At 37.3% G+C, this 17,993-nt stretch overlaps 1 protein-coding gene across 9 annotated transcripts in view; it reads right to left on the reverse strand.

Moving 5' to 3' along the window:
* The window catches only part of LOC100874698 (pikachurin), a 233,668-nt gene that overhangs the window by 127,907 nt on the left and 87,768 nt on the right, over positions 1–17,993 (reverse strand). For all 9 annotated transcript variants that reach the window (XR_013039633.1, XR_013039632.1, XR_013039631.1 and 6 more), the window contains exons 4-5: positions 4,161–4,405; positions 1,332–1,608 (exon numbers count right to left, since the gene is read on the reverse strand). Coding sequence is in view for 3 of the 9 variants with exons in the window: in XM_076536382.1 (XP_076392497.1) it covers positions 1,332–1,608; positions 4,161–4,405 (522 nt within the window). In the remaining 6 variants the exon portion in view is untranslated. The remainder of the gene's footprint in view (positions 1–1,331; positions 1,609–4,160; positions 4,406–17,993) is intronic.

Here is a 17,993-nt window from a genome sequence, read left to right on the forward strand (position 1 = left end):
AATACCTATAGTAGTAGTACAAAACTGCAACTCACAATATCATCAGCCACTTAGAATACAAGACGCACCAGGTGCGTCGTCTATAACTTTGGTAGTACAAGACGCATCAGGTGCGTCGTCAATAACACTTGTAGTACAACACGCACCAGGTGCTTCATTAATAACTACAGTAGTAGTACAAAACGCACTAGGTGTGGTGTCAGCAGCAATTTAAAATGTAGGACGCATCAGGTGCGTCACTAGCAATTTACATAAGACGCATCAGGTGCGTCACTAGCAATTTACATAAGACGCATCAGGTGCGTCAACTAGCAATTTACATATGACGCATCAGGTGCGTCACTAGCAATTTACATAAGACGCATCAGGTGCGTCAACTAGCAATTTACATATGACGCATCAGGTGCGTCAACTAGCAATTTACATATGACGCATCAGGTGCGTCACTAGCAATTCACATAAGACGCATCAGGTGCGTCAGCAACTAATAGTGCAAGACGCATCAGGTGCGTCGTTAATAATTGATAGTATTAGACGCATGAGTTGTGTCATCAATAACTATGACGCATATGAAAAACATTGATATTATAAGACGCATACGTTGTGTCATAAAGAACCTTGATACTATAAGACGCATACGATGCGTCATAAAGAATCTTGATATTATAAGATGCATACGTTGTGTCATAAAGAACCTTGAAATTATAAGAGGCATACGTTGTGTCATAAAGAACCTTGAAATTACAAGAGGCATACGTTCTGTCATAAAGAACCTTGATATTATAAGACGCATATGTTGCGTCATAAAGAACTTTGAAATTATAAGATGCATACGTTGTGTCATAAAGAACCTTGATATTATAAGACGCATATCTTGCGTCATGAAGAACCTTGACGTTATAAGACACATACGTTGCGTCATAAAGAACCTTGATGTTATAAGACGCATATGTTGCGTCATAAAGAACCTTGAAATTATAAAAATGCATACGTTGTGTCATAAAGAACCTTGATGTTATCAGACGCATACGTTGCGTCATGAAGAACCTTGATATTATAAGACGTATATGTTGCGTCATAAAGAACCTTGAAATTATAAGATGCATACGTTGTGTCATAAAGAACCTTGAAATTATAAGAGGCATACGTTGTGTCATAAAGAACCTTGAAATTACAAGAGGCATACGTTCTGTCATAAAGAACCTTGATATTATAAGACGCATATGTTGCGTCATAAAGAACCTTGATACTATAAGACGCATACGTTGCGTCATCAATAACTGATAGTATAAGGAGTATAATAAAACAGGACACAAGCGAAAATCACTCACCAAGTTGACATCGATCACCGCCTCTTCCTAAGGGACACTGGCACCGTTGCCTAAAGGACTCCTTCCGTCTGGGAGTCACGTCGTTTCCTTCGAGATCCATAGACATCGATGCGTCCTCCGCTACATTTTCAGCATCCTCGTCGAGCAGATCAACGTCATCCCCTCGGGACTGCTCGATGTAGCAGTTTCCTGCTGGTCCACAATCCAACGAACAAGCCGGTTCCGTACTGACGATACTCTCCATCGTCGACGGTAATTTTTGCTCCAAATTGGGACCCTACAACGGAGGATTAATCAACGTTAATTAGTTGATCTTGTTAGAGTTATCGAAGATTCGGGGAAAATTGTGGGGTGAAAACTGGAGGGGAATAGGGGTTCGTGTGAAGGGACCTGTTGCACGCTTCGTGATATTTTTAGCCGGACGATCCCTCGGATAAGGGCGCAGGATGAGCATGTCATACGGAAACGAAGGGTTTTTAACGTTCTGAGAGCTTTCAATCTATTAGTCGAGGATTATTATTCATTGGTTTATTAAATTATGTGCAAATCTATTATAGTTTTTTAACAGTGTGTTATTTTAACAGTACAAGACGCATAGGGTGCGTCATCGTCAAATTTATAGTAAAAAACGTAACATGTGCGTCACCAATAATTTTGACAATATAAGACACACCAGGTGCGTCATTAATAATTTTGACAGTACAAAACGCACCCGGTGCGTCATTAATAATTTTGACAGTACCAAACGCATCAGGTGCGTCATTAATAATTTTTACAGTATAAGACACACCAGGTGCGTCATCAATAATTTTGACAGTATAAGACACACCAGGTGCGTCATCAATAAAACTGACAGTATGACGCAGCAGGTGCGTCATCAATAAAAATGACAGTATAAGACACATCAGGTGCGTCATCAATCATTTTGACAGTATAAGACGCACAAAGTGCGTCGTCAATATGTCACCATTTGATTTATTTTTTATCGCGTTTGTCATCACACCAGTCATTTCGGGCGAACGCATAAAATATTTGTGTTAATCACTCATCTCATAAAGAACAATTTCAATTAATCATCGAGTAATATTATTAAACGCTTCAACGTATACGCAGCGTAAATAATAAAATATTGCCAGAGATTTGTCGAAAATAAAGCTATATCAATAAAGTTAAATTTAATGCGATCAAACAGCATTGTTTCATTTATTAATACCATATCACATTATTTGCAATAACATTTACCTCCTTTTTCCAAATAAAAAATCTTTCAAATTCGCAAAGCGGAAACTATTTTTTCGTCAAACAAATTCGATACCATTCCAAATTTAGATCACGCTTGTTCGTTTGCCTTTCGGCAACAATCGCTACGCTGTTCTTTCCTTTTTTTTGCTTCTATTACCGAATAGGTATATCGTACGATTCGAAACTTGTGGAAATAATTGAAAAATTGTCGAACTTCTATGCCGGTCGTAGCTTCGACTGCGATTTCAGAATTCGTATATCACGGCATGAATAGGAACTGCATGTTTTTTCAGGTTTTTTTCCCGATTCCGCAATCTGCTCGAACCTTTCCGGCACTCGCCTATTCGCTTCGATGAAAATTCATCCTGTTGCCCATTGTTCGGATGGAGAATTTTATTTTCGAAACTAGTAACGGCTGAATACGTTACCGCGTGTGTAATATACATTTATACATATGTAGTTACCGAAAGTGCATAATATTCTGTTCCATACAATTTCACCGAATTAATTGACAATTTTACTTCTATCGAAGGATTATATTAAATTACTTTTCGTTTTACCTCAAATAATATTTTCGTTCGAATATATATATTTTTTTTTAATTTCGTGCTTCGGATTTTTATGTAACAGATTTTAATTTACTGTGAAAATTTGTATTGCGATTACTGTACAAAAGCACTTATTGTGTCAATAATAACTTTGGTAGTATAATATGAAACGCACAAGGTGCGTCATTAGATGAACAGGACGCACCAGGTGTGTCATCAGGTACTCTGAGAACAAGACGCACCAGGTGTGTCATTAGGTACTCTGGAAACAAGACGCACCAGGTGTGTCATCAGGTATTCTGACGACAAGACGCACCAGGTGTGTCATTAGGTACTCTGAGAACAAGACGCACCAGGTGTGTCAGCAACATTTTGTCTATGTAGGACGCATCAAGTGTGTCATCGTCAAATTTGACAATATAAGACGCACCAGGTGCGTCAATAGAAATTTTTATAGTACAAAACGCACCAGGTGCGTCATCAATAATTTTGAAAGTATGAAACGCACCAGGTGCGTCATGATAATTTTGATAGTACAAGACGCACTTATTGTGTCAATAATAACTGTGGTAGTATAATATGAGACGCACCAGGTGCGTCATTAATAATTTTTATAGTACAAAACGCACTTATTGTGTCAATAATAACTGTGGTAGTATAATATGAGACGCACCAGGTGTGTCATCAGGTACTGTTTGAACAAGACGCATCAGGTGCGTCATCAACATTTTGGCAATGTGGAACGCATCAAATGCGTCATCAAATTTTACGGTACAAGACGCACCAAGTGCGTCCATATTTATTTTGTTAATACAAAACGCACCAGATGTGTCATCAATAATTTTGAAAGTACAAGACGCACCAGGTGCGTCAATATTAATTTTGATAGTATAAAACGTACAAAAATTTGTAATTTATTAAACCTTCAATTACCAAATTTTCAATAATTTAAGTACCAAATTCTCAAACGTATAATCATAATAATTTGGGAATGTAGAAATGTGAACCTGATTGACAAATGAAATAATTGATCACGTACCTGAGACGTGGCTCGTGGTTCGATTCGATCAACAGGAGCACTGTTCTCCTCGTTAATCTTGGTGGAATTCGTGGTCGAATTCTCTGCCGGGGGATCCAGATGTATCGTAAAGGATGCACCCCGCATGTAAAGGATGTCTTCGACTGCATCCTCGTCGTCGTCTCTGTCTTTGGTTAATTCGTCGTTCTCGACGTCTTCGACGAATTCACCGAACTCGCCTGTTGACGGAGACGTGGAATTCAGCTCTGGAACGGAACAACATTCTAAAGAAAATTGCACCTTCTTGTACATACATTTTAACAATTTGTAACATCAATCATTTTAAAGAATCTCTTTCCTCATTATTTGTTATTTAATTTGTAATGTTACTTTTGTGAAACATTGTCATGTTTTGAACAATTATAGTGAGGTACTTTTTAATGTTCCACTGTGTCTTTTAGTGATATGAGTGGTGTAAGACATAACCTCAAATATAATAACGAAAATTACATTTTTTATTTTCACATCTGGGGAATAATGTTGAAGATTATGTGGCAATAATGTACTTTTTAAATGAGACACAGCTAGTGTCTTTTACTGACGTGATGTAAAATTGCCATAACCTCAAATGAACAATAACGAAGAACGAAATTATATTTTTTATCTGAACGTCTTCAGAAAAATTAATATTTCAAAACACTGACAATTATGTTAAAATAAAATACTTTTCAAATGTCCTTCACTGACCTAAGTAATGTAAAATTGCCATAACCTCAAACGAACAATAAAAAACAAAATTGCATTTTCTACTTCTGCATCCATGAATAATAATTAATATTTTAGAATGCTTATGACAAAATGTCTCTCAAATATTCTACAATTAACATCTTCTGCAACATAAAATTGCCATAACCTAACTTTAACAATAACGAAAAACAAGATTACACTTTCTATCTCTACGTCCTCAGAATAATTAATATTTCAAAACACTGACAATTATGTTACTGTAAAATATTTCTCAAATGTCCTTCACTGACCTACGTAATGTAAAATTGCCATAACCTCAAACGAACGAAAAATAAAATTACATCTCTACCAAAGAATAATTAATAATCTGTAGAATAATTAACATAGAAAGCTGACAATAAAATATGTCTCAAATGTCGTAAAATTGGCATAACCTCAAAACAGCGAAAAACAAGCTTTCCCCAGCAGAATAATTAATATTTGAAAACCAGGGATTCTTTGTCCGTGAAAAAGCCGATGAAACCCTATTTCTTTGACGGTGAATGCTTCGTCGATTCTCATCAGCGATTAAAAGCAATCTCGAGGTCCGCAAGGATGTCCTTTAATCACAAAGGAGAGTGATTAAAACAGCAAAGGGCCGCGTTCAAATAATTATTTCGGCAAAGCTGTGGATTTATTAAAATTTTAAGTGATTTCGGTTTTGTAGCATTTGCGGAAATACGTCTCATTGTGAATGATAAATGGACGCGGAAACTGCAACCGAGATCGAACTGGAAGAAAAGGAAAGAACGTTCGAGGGTCGTTGGAGGTTCCGAAGGTTTTCAACGGCTCGAAGCAACGGCAATTAAGCACTAATTGCTACAATCGTCCCGCCTCAGCGTCTCGTAAAGAATCATTCTAAAGGCTACTCGAATCGAAATCACGGGGATCCTCGATTGGCTCGCGATCGAATGGATCGTCGAGTACTATGAAGAAAGAGAACCGATGAAAAGGGGAATCGGGAAGAATGGTGCATTAATTTCGTGAGAAATGATGCTCCTATTTCTATCGATCATTGTGTATGGGTATTGTTGCAGAAATTGGTTAGAAATTAGGTGGAAGGATGATGGATCATGGTTATGATAGTACATGGGTGCTTCATTTGTGTAAAAGTGTATGTACGTGCAGATATATGCGGTGAAATGAGTACTATAGAATGGGGGTTTGTGGAGTTATGTCGACGTGTGATGGAGTAAGTGGAGTAGAAGTTTAGGTAGTTGAAATGGGTCGATGTGGAAGATGGAGGTTTGTGACGAATTTCGACGTTTGACAATTTAGGAATTTGATAATTGGACAATTTGAGAATTTGAGAATTTGATAATTTCACAGTTTCATAATTTGACAATTTGACAATCCCACAATTCCACAATTTGACAATTTAACAACTTCACAATTTGGCAATTTGACAATTTGACAATTCCATGATTTGACAATTCCACAATGTGACAATTCCATGATTTGACAATTCCACAATGTGACAATTCCATGATTTGACAATTCCACAATGTGACAATTCTACAATGGGACAATTCCACAATGTGACAATTCTACAATGGGACAATTCCACGATTTGACAATTCCACGCTGTGACAATTCCACAGTTTGACAATTCCACGATTTGACAATTCCACGATTTGACAATTCCACAGTTTGACAATTCCACGATTTGACAATTCCACGATTTAACAATTCCACAGTGTGACAATTCCATGACTTGACAATTCCACAGTGCGACAATTCCACGATTTGACAATTCCACGGTGTGACAATTCCGTGATTTGACAATTCCACAATGTGACAATTCCGTGATTTGACAATTCCATAATTCCATAGCGTGACAATTCCACAATTCCACAGTGTGGCAATTCCACAATTCCACAATTTGATAATTCCATAGTGTGACATTTCCACAATGTTACAATTCCACGATTTGATAATTCCACAGTGTGACAATTCCACTATTTGACAATTCCACGATTTGACAATTCCACAATTTGACAGTTCCACGATTTGGCAAGTTGACAGTATATAAATTTTGGAAATTTAGAAAATTTGTAAATTAGTAAATTTCAATACTCGAAACTTTGATATCTTAAAAATGAGGGAACTTGAGAATTTGAAAATTTGTCAATTCGAGAGTTTAATAATTTAAAATATCAAAACCTTCCGAACATAAAAATTTCAAAACTTTTATATAAAACTACACAACAAGAATTTACAAACTTGCAACTAAAAACGCTTTCAAACAATTTAAATGACGAATAGAATTGCAAAACAATTTTTTTAGTATTTTGTAGCAAAACATCGACGATTGCATTTGAAAGAATATAAGTATTCGTAGGGTTCTTGTTTGAATGTGACGTCTCTAATGAACTCTTCTCAAATCCGATATCTTTCTTTGCATTCTAAAGCTGTCCGATGCACATCGTTGTATAGGTGTCCCAGTTTAATTCGAAAATGAATTTGAAAAGGTACTTGAATTGAAAAAAAGAAATACGAATAAACTAAGATGGAAAGAGGTCGAGAGGATCATTAGAATGTCACTGCATCTGCATTTGCTGGTGTCAAGGTTGTTTCAAATTAATGTTCTGTTCCTTTAACGAGTTTTATTTTATGCGACAACAATGTTTTTTGAAATGTATATTTTTTGAGTTAGATTTTACTCCGCATGAAATTAATTTATTTTATATTCTACTAGATTTATTTTATTATTTTTTTTTTCTGTTTTATTACTTCAAGGTTATATTTTATTATTTCAATTTAATTTGTATTTTATTACTTTAATTTATTTTATATTTTATTATTTCAATTTATTTTACATTTTATTTAGTTATTTTATTTAATATGATTATCAACAATTTCATAATAAATATATTACTCAGTCCTGTTTAATAATATTTATTATCTAATTTACAAATTAATGGAAGACGACTAACCTTCACTTTTCAAAATAAACAAAAAAATACAAATACATAAACATAAATGTAAAAATATAAATGTCATAAGGGAAAGCGTCACAAATAAATATTAAATAAATTTAATATTGCGCTACCTACGAAAACGTTACGCTTAAACAGAAAGATGAAAATAATGGTGTGCTGAATAATACAGTCGTAATTTAATTTCTCAATTTTTCAAATATTCATTGTGCTTATTGTATTAACTGCGTATGCGAGCTATGAAAATGGAACATTTAAATGCAGAAAAATGAAACAATGCCATTCTACGGAATTGTAGTTATGATTTAATTTTCAATTTGTTGAATTTCAGACGGTTTTATGGAAATAAACTGGTTTGATTAAAAAATACGTTTCTATAGAAAGTTTTTCTGCATTGTGGATAATCTCCGACTCATATGGTGCGTCACAACTTACTTTTACATTACAAAACGCATTACGTGCGTCATTAGTAATTTAAATAGTATAAGACGCACCAGGTGCGTCACTGGCTGCACTCACAGGATAAGACGCACCAGGTGCGTCATCAGCTATACTTACAGTAGAAGACGCAACAGGTGCGTCATAAGTTACACTCACAGTACAAGACACACCGGGTGCGTCATCAGCTGTGTTCACAGTAGAAGACGCAACAGGTACGTCATAAGTTACACTCACAGCACAAGACACACCAGGTGCGTCATCAGCTGTGTTCATAGTAAAAGGCGCAACAGGTGCGTCATCAGTTACATTCACAGTACAAGACACACCAGGTGCGTCATCAGCTGTGTTCTTAGTCAAAGACGCAACGGATGTGTCATCAGTTACACTCACAGTACAAGACACACCAGGTGCGTCATCAGCTGTGTTCACAGTCAAAGACGCAACGTGTGTGTGATCAGTTACACTCACAGCACAAGACACATCAGCTGCGTCATCAGCTGTGTTCATAGTAAAAGGCGCAACAGGTGCGTCGTCAGTTACATTCACAGTACAAGACACACCAGGTGCGTCATCAGCTGTGTTCACAGTCAAGACGCAACAGGTGCGTCATCGACTACGCTCACAGTAGAAGACGCTCCAGGTGCGTCATTAGTAATTTTGACAGTACAAGACGCACCCGGTGCGTCGTCAATATCAATGATAATACAAAACGCACCACATGCGTCATCAACAATATTGACAATAGAAGACGCACCACGTGCGTCGTCAGTAATTTAGACAGTACAAGACATACATATCGATAATTTCCCAAAAGATAAATGACTAAACCAATAAATTCCCCTTAAAAGTTCCAAATCGTACGATCGTCGATCACACGCAGAAAGAACGATAAAACAGACGACGAAAGAGTTATTCGTTCAGGTTAGACGAGAAAGAGTGATCGCGATATTATTTCGGCGAATCATTCATTACGAGCAATAAATCGGGTAACGTTCAGTCGGCTCAACACGCAAGAGCATTGTCAATACGTCATAAAATCGATTCTCGTAACTCGACAGGTGGATCGGGGGCGCAATAAAAGTTTCTCACTCGATCTACGATGCGACAGAGCCGCGAATCGACGCATCTCTAAATTCTCTATTTATTTTCCGTTTTATTTATTTGTTTATTCGTAGCATTTTTTTTACCTGAGAATGCGACTGCGTAACTGAAACGACTGCTGCATTACTGAAAAATGAGTATCTGTTTTTTAATTAACGTGGGTTCTCGTTAATTTTAAATGGACTGCGTATGCTTGATTTCTTGGAAATTAAAAATGAAGCTTTGATGGAAGCTGAGAGGAAGTTTTATGGAGAGTAGAAAATAAAAATTGAGGATATAATTATAGTAGTGCTTTTATGAAGTTAAGGTTAATATTCTGAAATATACAGTTTATATTTTGTAAATATATTCATGTAGAGGGTGTTTCAAAATTAGTGTAGGTCCCTGAAATGGAAGGTGTCTGACATGATTCTGAATAAGATTTCCCTTTACAAAAATGGGATTTGTTCACGATCGCAGCAGGTTCGAAGCCATCACTACCTGAACGTAATTTCTAAATTTTGAAAGTTTCTACCTCGAAGACTTTAACCACAAAAATCTTCATATCTAAAAACTTTCAATTTCAAAAAATCCTAAAATTTTCCACTTAAAAAATTTCTGAATCTAACAACTATCCTAAAAAACATCCAAACTCACAATCCAATAAACACAATTCATCTCTCCACTTTCAAAGATCAACCACTCGAAATAAAAACCCTGAAAAGCTCCGTAAATCATGCCTAAACACCCGAAGGAGCTTCACAGAAGCTGAAAGACGGCAGCAAAGAGAGTTAAATCGAGTGTCTACCAAGAAATGTTGTCTAAGAGCGAAATTTTTCGATGTCAAAGCGAAGACGCGAGAATTTCGCGCGATAATCTTGAAGTGGGTGAAGAACGCTCGGACCGAAGTGCCATAAGCCAACGTTTATTCGAGCGTGTCGCTAATTCTAGTGCATTTAGCTGCCTTGTAAAATTTGCACGAATTTCTCGACGGCCTTTCACCAAGGGTGCGAAAGATGAAGCCAAGCGTTTCGTTCGTCCACTCTTTCCTTTTTCTCTCCTTTTTCTTTCTCCTTTTTGTCTCTTCGACTTTTCATTTCTCCTCCAACGTTTTCAACGAGCTCTCTCTCCGTTTTTTTCCCGGGGACTTATTTCTCCTTCCTACGACTGCTTGTTCTTTTCTTTTTTTTTCTCTTTCCATTCTTTCGCGTCCTGAATCTCCATTGTCTCTTACCCCTTTTGTCGTCGTCCATTCAATATTAATCGCAGCTCGTACGCTGGAATTTCGAATTTTACTTCGAACGTCCACCAGCCTGTTTTTCGTCTTTTGTGCCGGGGAGACTTCGAGAGGATCATCCGCGGTGTAAATGAAGCTGCACACTGGTTATTAGAGACTTATTATCTTGGCTGCGTTTGTATGGAGTGTCGTTGTGTGCATTGTTAGTATGTTGGAATTGTTACGATGGGATGCTGGTAATATTAGTGTTGAAGGATATGAGCTGCAAATCTTTTAACTTGAAGTTTTTAAATATTGTAAGTTACTAATTTTAAATTTGCAAGTTTACAAATTTACAAATTCAAAACTTCTTAATGCCAAATTTATAAATTCCAAATTGCCGAATTCCAAGTTTCCTAATTCCAAATTTCTGAATTCCATATTTTCGAATTCCAAAATTCCGAACTCCAAAATTCCAAATTTCAAAATTTCGAATTCCAAAATTCTGAGTTCCAAAATTCCAAATTCCATATTTCCGAATTCCAAAATTCCAAATTCCAAATTTTCGAATAACAAAATTCCGAATTCCACATTTCCGAATTCCAAAATTCCGATTTCCAAACTTCCGAATTCCAAAATTCCGAATTCCAAAATTCCGAATTCCAAAATTCCGAATTCCAAATTTCCGAATTCCATATTTCCGAATTCCAAATTTCCGAATTCCATATTTCCGAATTCCAAAATTCCGAATTCCAAAATTCCGAATTCCAAACTTCCGAATTCCAAGATTCCAAAATTCCAAATATCCGAATTCCAAAATTTCAAATTCCAAAGTTCCGAATTCCAAAATTCCGAATTCCACATTTCCGAATTCCAAAATTCCGAATTCCAAACTTCCGAATTCCATATTTCCGAATTCCAAAATTCCGATTTCCAAAATTTCGAATTCCAAAATTCCAAATTCCCAACTTCCGAATTCGAAAATTCCAAAACCCCAAAATTCCAAAATTCCAAATTCCAATTTTGAAATCAAGTATAGTCACATTTCCTATCGATTCAAATCTCTACATCTCCTTCCCGCTACCTACATGCTTACAGCATCTACCCAAAATTCTGCATCCACTCAAAATTTAGCATCGACCCTCGTGAACGTCAGAAAATCATGAGAAATCAGTATACAAATAATGTTTAGTGTGAGATCCGTATGATTTGATCAGTGTGACGAGTTAAGAGGTTAATTGAATGACGAAGAGGGAAGCTGGCAAACGATGACCACATCCCGCGTGTCGGGCATCGATATAACAACCGCCGACAGATATTCGTGCTCGTGTCGTCGCGTGCACCCATAGGTGCTAGCCTGTCAAACTCATTTGCGGACACGCGTGTACTCGTTTCGCGGTTAAACACCGTGGACCGTGTAACACGACCGCGAACCTGTCCAAACGATTAGCTGGATCCGCAAACGGAGACGGACGCCCTGATTGCCGCCCGTAGATCCCATTGTTCACTCATCGTCGGGATGTTCGCTTTTATCGATACACGCGAACGATCTTCTACGGATGTGTATTTGTTGCGATTATGGCTTTGTCAGGCGGTTATTTGTTTTGTGTGGTTGTCATGTTTCAATTTGTCAATTGACAAGTTTTGCATTTTACAAGTTTCACAATTTCCTGTTAGTTGGTTTCCTAATTTTACAAACTTATTTCCCAAGCTTACAACTTTTCAAGTTTACAAATTTCAATTTTTCAATTCTTCAATTTTTCAATTTTTCAATTTTTCAATTTTTCAATTTTTCAATTTTTCAATTTTTCAATTTTTCAATTTTTCATTTTTTCAATTTTTCAATTTTTCAATTTTTCAATTTTTCAATCTTTTAATCTTTCAATTTTTCAATTCTTCAATTCTTCAATTCTTCAATTCTTCAATTCTTCAATTCTTCAATTCTTCAATTCTTCAATTCTTCAATTCTTCAATTCTCCAATTCTTCAATTCTCCAATTCTTCAATTCTTCAATTCTCCAATTCTTTAATTCTTCAATTTTTCATTTTTTCTCAGCTCAGTTTCTCTAATTTAGTGCATCGAAATGAATCACAATCGAGTGTCATTTTCTCAGCATCAACGTCACCCACGATGGAGCAAACCGATAACGTTTGATCCACGAATCGTAAACTGACGATCTCGAAACCGATCTCGAAAGGTTCGAATTTCTTTCGGTATCGGAATCTGTGTCGCGTTACGTTTCGCAATTACACGTACAGATACGATTTAACGAGGTAAACGACGCGTTTCGAATATCTTCGCAATTTCATGGCCGCTTGGCAGCCTTTCGCGGTAACTCGCGATACGCCGTGCCACGGCATTCTATCGACGATATTCCCGTTTGCCTGTCTGCTCCCGAAGTTATCCCCCTCGCGTCCAATGGATGCATTACTTCCAGAAACTGAAGCCGGAACAATTAACCGCGGATAACCGCAGATAACGGTTTACGAGCAAATTTACCGAGGATCGTGTTTCGACGCCGAGCTAAAACTGCCTGCTGTTCAGCACGGAGCGAGAGGGCTGTCTCTACATGCTATGTGGAGGAAACATCGAAAAATCATTTGGATGGGGAGGTTTGATTGGTAATTTCTGATTGATGGTGTTTATTCCTTGGGAGAGAGAAGTTTATAGAATTTGAAATTTTGGAAATTTTGGAGATTGAGATGGACATTTGGACTTTTGGAAATTTGGGGAATTTTGGGAATATTGAGAATTTTGAGAATTTTGAGAATTTTGAGAATTTTGAGAATTTTGGGTATTTAGAATTTTGAAAATTTACAAATACCAAATTTCCAAATTCCAAACTTCCAAATTCCAAATTTTCAAATTCCCAATTTCCAAATTCCTAAAATCCCCAATTCCAAAAATCCCAAATTCCAAAAATCCCCAATTCCAAAAATCCCAAATTCCAAAAATCCCAAATTCCAAAACCCCCAAATTCCAAAACCCCAAATTCCAAAAATTCGAAATTCCAAAAACCCCAAATTCCAAAAACCCCAAATTCCAAAAATCCCAAATTCCAAAAATCCCCAATTCCAAAAATCCCAAATTCCAAAACCCCCAAATTCCAAAGCCCCCAAATTCCAAAACCCCCAAATTCCAAAACCCCCAAATTCCAAAAATCTGAAATTCCAAAAACCCCAAATTCCAAAAATCCCCAATTCCAAAAATCCCAAATTCCAAAAATCCCAAATTCCAAAAATCCCAAATTCCAAAAATCCCAAATTCCAAAAATCCCAAATTCCAAAAATCCCAAATTCCAAAAATCCCAAATTCCAAAAATCCCAAATTCCAAAAATCCCGAATTCCAAAAATCCCGAATTCCAAAAATCCCCAATTTCAAAAATCCCCAATTCCAAAAATCCCAAATTCCAAAACCCCCAAATTCCAAAACCCCCAAATTCCAAAACCCCCAAATTCCAAAAACCCCAAATTCCAAAAATCCCAAATTCCAAAAATCCTAAATTCCAAAAATTCCCAATTCCAAAAATCCTAAATTCCAAAAATCCCCAATTCCAACAATCCCAAATCCAAGAATTCCAAATTTTGCATTTCCCAAATTTCCAAATTCCAACAAACGTCCCAGAATCCAAATATTTCCCTAACAAAATATCCCCAGACGCAACTGACCAATTGATACTGCACCAAACACTTGTTCCAGCGTCACGCGCCAACTGTATCTCCTACGGTGAGAAATCAGTCGTATGATAAAGACCACGATTCATCTTCGCCGTAGTGTCATCGAAATTCTGAAGACGTCGTTATCGCGCGTCACTCGACCATGTTATTCCTACGGTGTTCCATAACACTCGTGGATCACCTGAGTGTTCGTTAATCACATTCGACGAGACGTTCCACTTATTCGCCGCGGTAATAACCACTTTTCGCTCTCTTGACATTAAATTACTACGTGAACCGTCAACGAAACCGCGAATGAAAAGCAAATATTCGACGTCCCCGTTTTCCACTGTTATCTTCTGCATTTTTCAGCAGTCACATCGTCATTTTTCCGCGGCCCAGGTATAACGCCGGGAAAGCGAACGGGTCGAATAAAAGGTTCGCTCGAAACCAACCGGAAAACGTATCCAACGGGATACTATGTCAAATTCCATCGGTGAATGAGCTTCACTTAACTCGACTCGTGCTGTGAAATCAGATCAGCCAGCTGAACTGATAGCAGCTCCTACGGATGCAAATGTACTACGAACGAAGAACGGGCGCACGGTTGCGGAAGATGTGAAGTGTACCTTGAAAAAGAATGAAACATGTCGCTGATTCGACCGGGTGCTTTCATTCCTGGAAAAACATGGCCTGCCAGACGAGTTCGAGTGGGTTGGAACAAAGCATGGGTTATGTGGATAGACCGAGATGTGGAGATAGAGTTGGACCAGCGTAAGTTTAGAAGAGGAAGATGGGCAAGTTGTGTGGAGTAATGTGTAAGTTGGAAAGAGTAAAATATGCAATGTGAGACAAACCAAGATGGGTAGCATAAATTGAGTGAAATGTTGCAACATTAGTCGCAGAGAGTAAGATGAGCAATAAGAGTTCTATAGATAAGGAAAGATGGCACACATATGTTGTAGAGACAGAGTACGATAGGTAAGTGATCTAGGTGTTTGGAAGGTTTAAAAAACGCACTAGTTGCGATAGGAACATTTTTGATTGCACAAGACTCTGGTGCTCTGAAGATAAGACGCATCAGGTGCGTCGTGAATAATTTTTGTAGTACAAGACGCACCAGGTGCGTCATCAATATTTTGTCAATATGGGAAGTATCAAGTGCGTCATCATCAAGTTTTACAGTGCAAGACGCACCAAGTGCGTCAACAGTAATTTTGATAATACAAAACGCATCAAGGGCGTCATCAATAATTTTGATAATACAAAACGCACCAGGTGCGTCATTAATAATTTTGATAGTGCAAGGCGCACTTATTGTATTAATAATAATTTTGGTAGTACAATATGAAACGCACCATGTGCGTCATCAACATTTTGTCAATATGGGACGTATCAAGTGCGTCATCATCTAGTTTTGCAGTGCAAGACGCACCAGCTGCGTCAACAATAATTTTGATAGTGAAAGATGCACTTATTGTGTTAATAATAATTTTGGTAGTATAATATGAAACGCACCAAGTGCGTCATTAGGTACTCTGACAAAACGCACCAGGTGCGTCATCAACATTTTTGGCAGTATGAGACGCATCAGGTGTGTTATCATCAAATATTACTGTACAAAACGCACCAGGTGCGTTATCAGTAATATTGATAGTACGAAACGCACCAGGTGCGTCATGAATAATTTTGATAATACAAAACGCACCAGGTGTGTCATCAATAATTTTGATTGTACAAAACGCACCAGGTGCGTCATTAATAATTTTGATAGCGTAAGATGCACTTATTGTATTAATAATAATTTTGGTAGTACAATATGAAACGCACCAGGTGCGTCAGTAAGTACTCTGACAAGACGCACCAGGTGCGTCATAAACATTTTTGGCAGTATGAGACACATCAGGTGTGTCATTATCAAATTTTACTGTACAAAACGCACCAGGTGCGTCATCAGTAATATTGATAGTACAAAACGCACCAGGTGCGTCATGAATAATTTTGATAGTACAAAACGCACCAGGTGCATCATTAATAATTTTGATAGCGTAAGATGCACTTATCGTGTTAATAATAATTTTGGTAGTATAATATGAAACGCACCAGGTGCGTCATTAAGTACTCTGACAAGACGCACCATGTGCGTCATCAACATTTTTGGCAGTATGAGACGTATCAGATGTGTCATTATCAAATTTTACTGTACAAAACGCACCAGGTGCATCATCAGTAATATTGATAGTGCAAAACGTACCAGATGCGTCAACAGTAATTTTAATAGCATAAGACGCACCTGGTGCGTCATGAAGAATTTTGACAGTATAAGACGCAGCAAGTGTGTCATCGGTATCTGTGATACTACAAAACGCACCAGGTGCGTCATGAATAATTTTGACAGTACAAAACGCAGCAGGTGCGTCATGAATAATTTTGACTGTAAAAAATGCACCAGGTGCATCATGAATAATTTTGACAGTACAAAACGCATCAGGTGCGTCATGAATAATTTTGGCAATACAAAAATCTATAGATTTAGATTTGGAATTTATGATACAATACACATACAGCTCACATAATTTGTGAATAGAAAAGAACGTTCTCCACCAATCAGAACACCATTCAAAAGTGATTCAGTCTCTAGTGAACCGCATCTCGCAGCGATTGTATCGGCTAGTAATTGCAATTCTGATTGCAAGCTGCAGAAACGAAGATGATTAAAGGGAATGTAAAATGAAAATCCGCGGCATTACAGGCGGTAGCCGACGTAAATATCGAGTCGTTCGGATCGGTGCGGTTCACTTTGTGAACAATGAACGCAGTCAATGCCCAAAGTTTGATTGTTCTTGACACTTTAGCAATTGACCTGGCTTGCATGAGATTTAGTATCCTTCGTAGCCAGATGTTTGAATGTTTGTCGAGATTAATGCAGTTCCTAAATTGGATTCAAATCGAACGTTTCAACACGGATCGTGGCAGTCGAGATTCCTTGAAATTGATCGTTGATTCGGTGCAAAAATTTGATTATCGAGCGTGTGCGATCGGTGTCGATGATATTTCGGGATCCACGATATTTATCGGCGGTACTGAAATATCGGGGATATTGTACTGGGAATACGTATTGATTACGAGAATCCTGAAATATTGACTATGTTGTGCCTGGGAACATATTGATTGTAGAATCTTGAAATATCGGTTGTGTTCTGGGAAAAAATGTTCCAGGTATTTTTATGTATTTATTGTTCGAGGGTCTGCTATGCCAATGTTAGGTTGTCACGAATCAGTAAATTCGTTCGCAGAATTGTCAACGGTTATTTGTAGAATTTGGGAATTTGAGAATTTCCAAATTCCCAAATTTGAAATTACAAATGTGTCCAAAAAAAAATGAAAAAATGTTAAACTAATGTATCGTCAGAAGCATGTACCTTGATTTATTCTTCTCATAATATGAATTCTAAGACTTCGCAGTTGTCGGTCATTTTATTAACCCATCATCATTCCTCGGCTATTATAGTAAAAGCTACATCGATAATCTGCTCTATAGTTCCATTTCAATAATTTACGAGTGCCGTACTAGTTTCATAGCCTCCTAACATCGATAACTTTACGGACATGGAACTTACGACGATGCTTCTCAATAATAGTTGCTCGTGTCATCTGATAGTAACGATCCAGACTTCGTAGGATCACAGGATACCGATATCGAATACCGAAAGTCGAGCTTGTTAGTATTCATGC

The sequence above is a fragment of the Megachile rotundata genome, chromosome 10 (assembly GCF_050947335.1).
Source record: "Megachile rotundata isolate GNS110a chromosome 10, iyMegRotu1, whole genome shotgun sequence".
NCBI classification, from domain to species: Eukaryota; Metazoa; Arthropoda; class Insecta; order Hymenoptera; family Megachilidae; genus Megachile; species Megachile rotundata.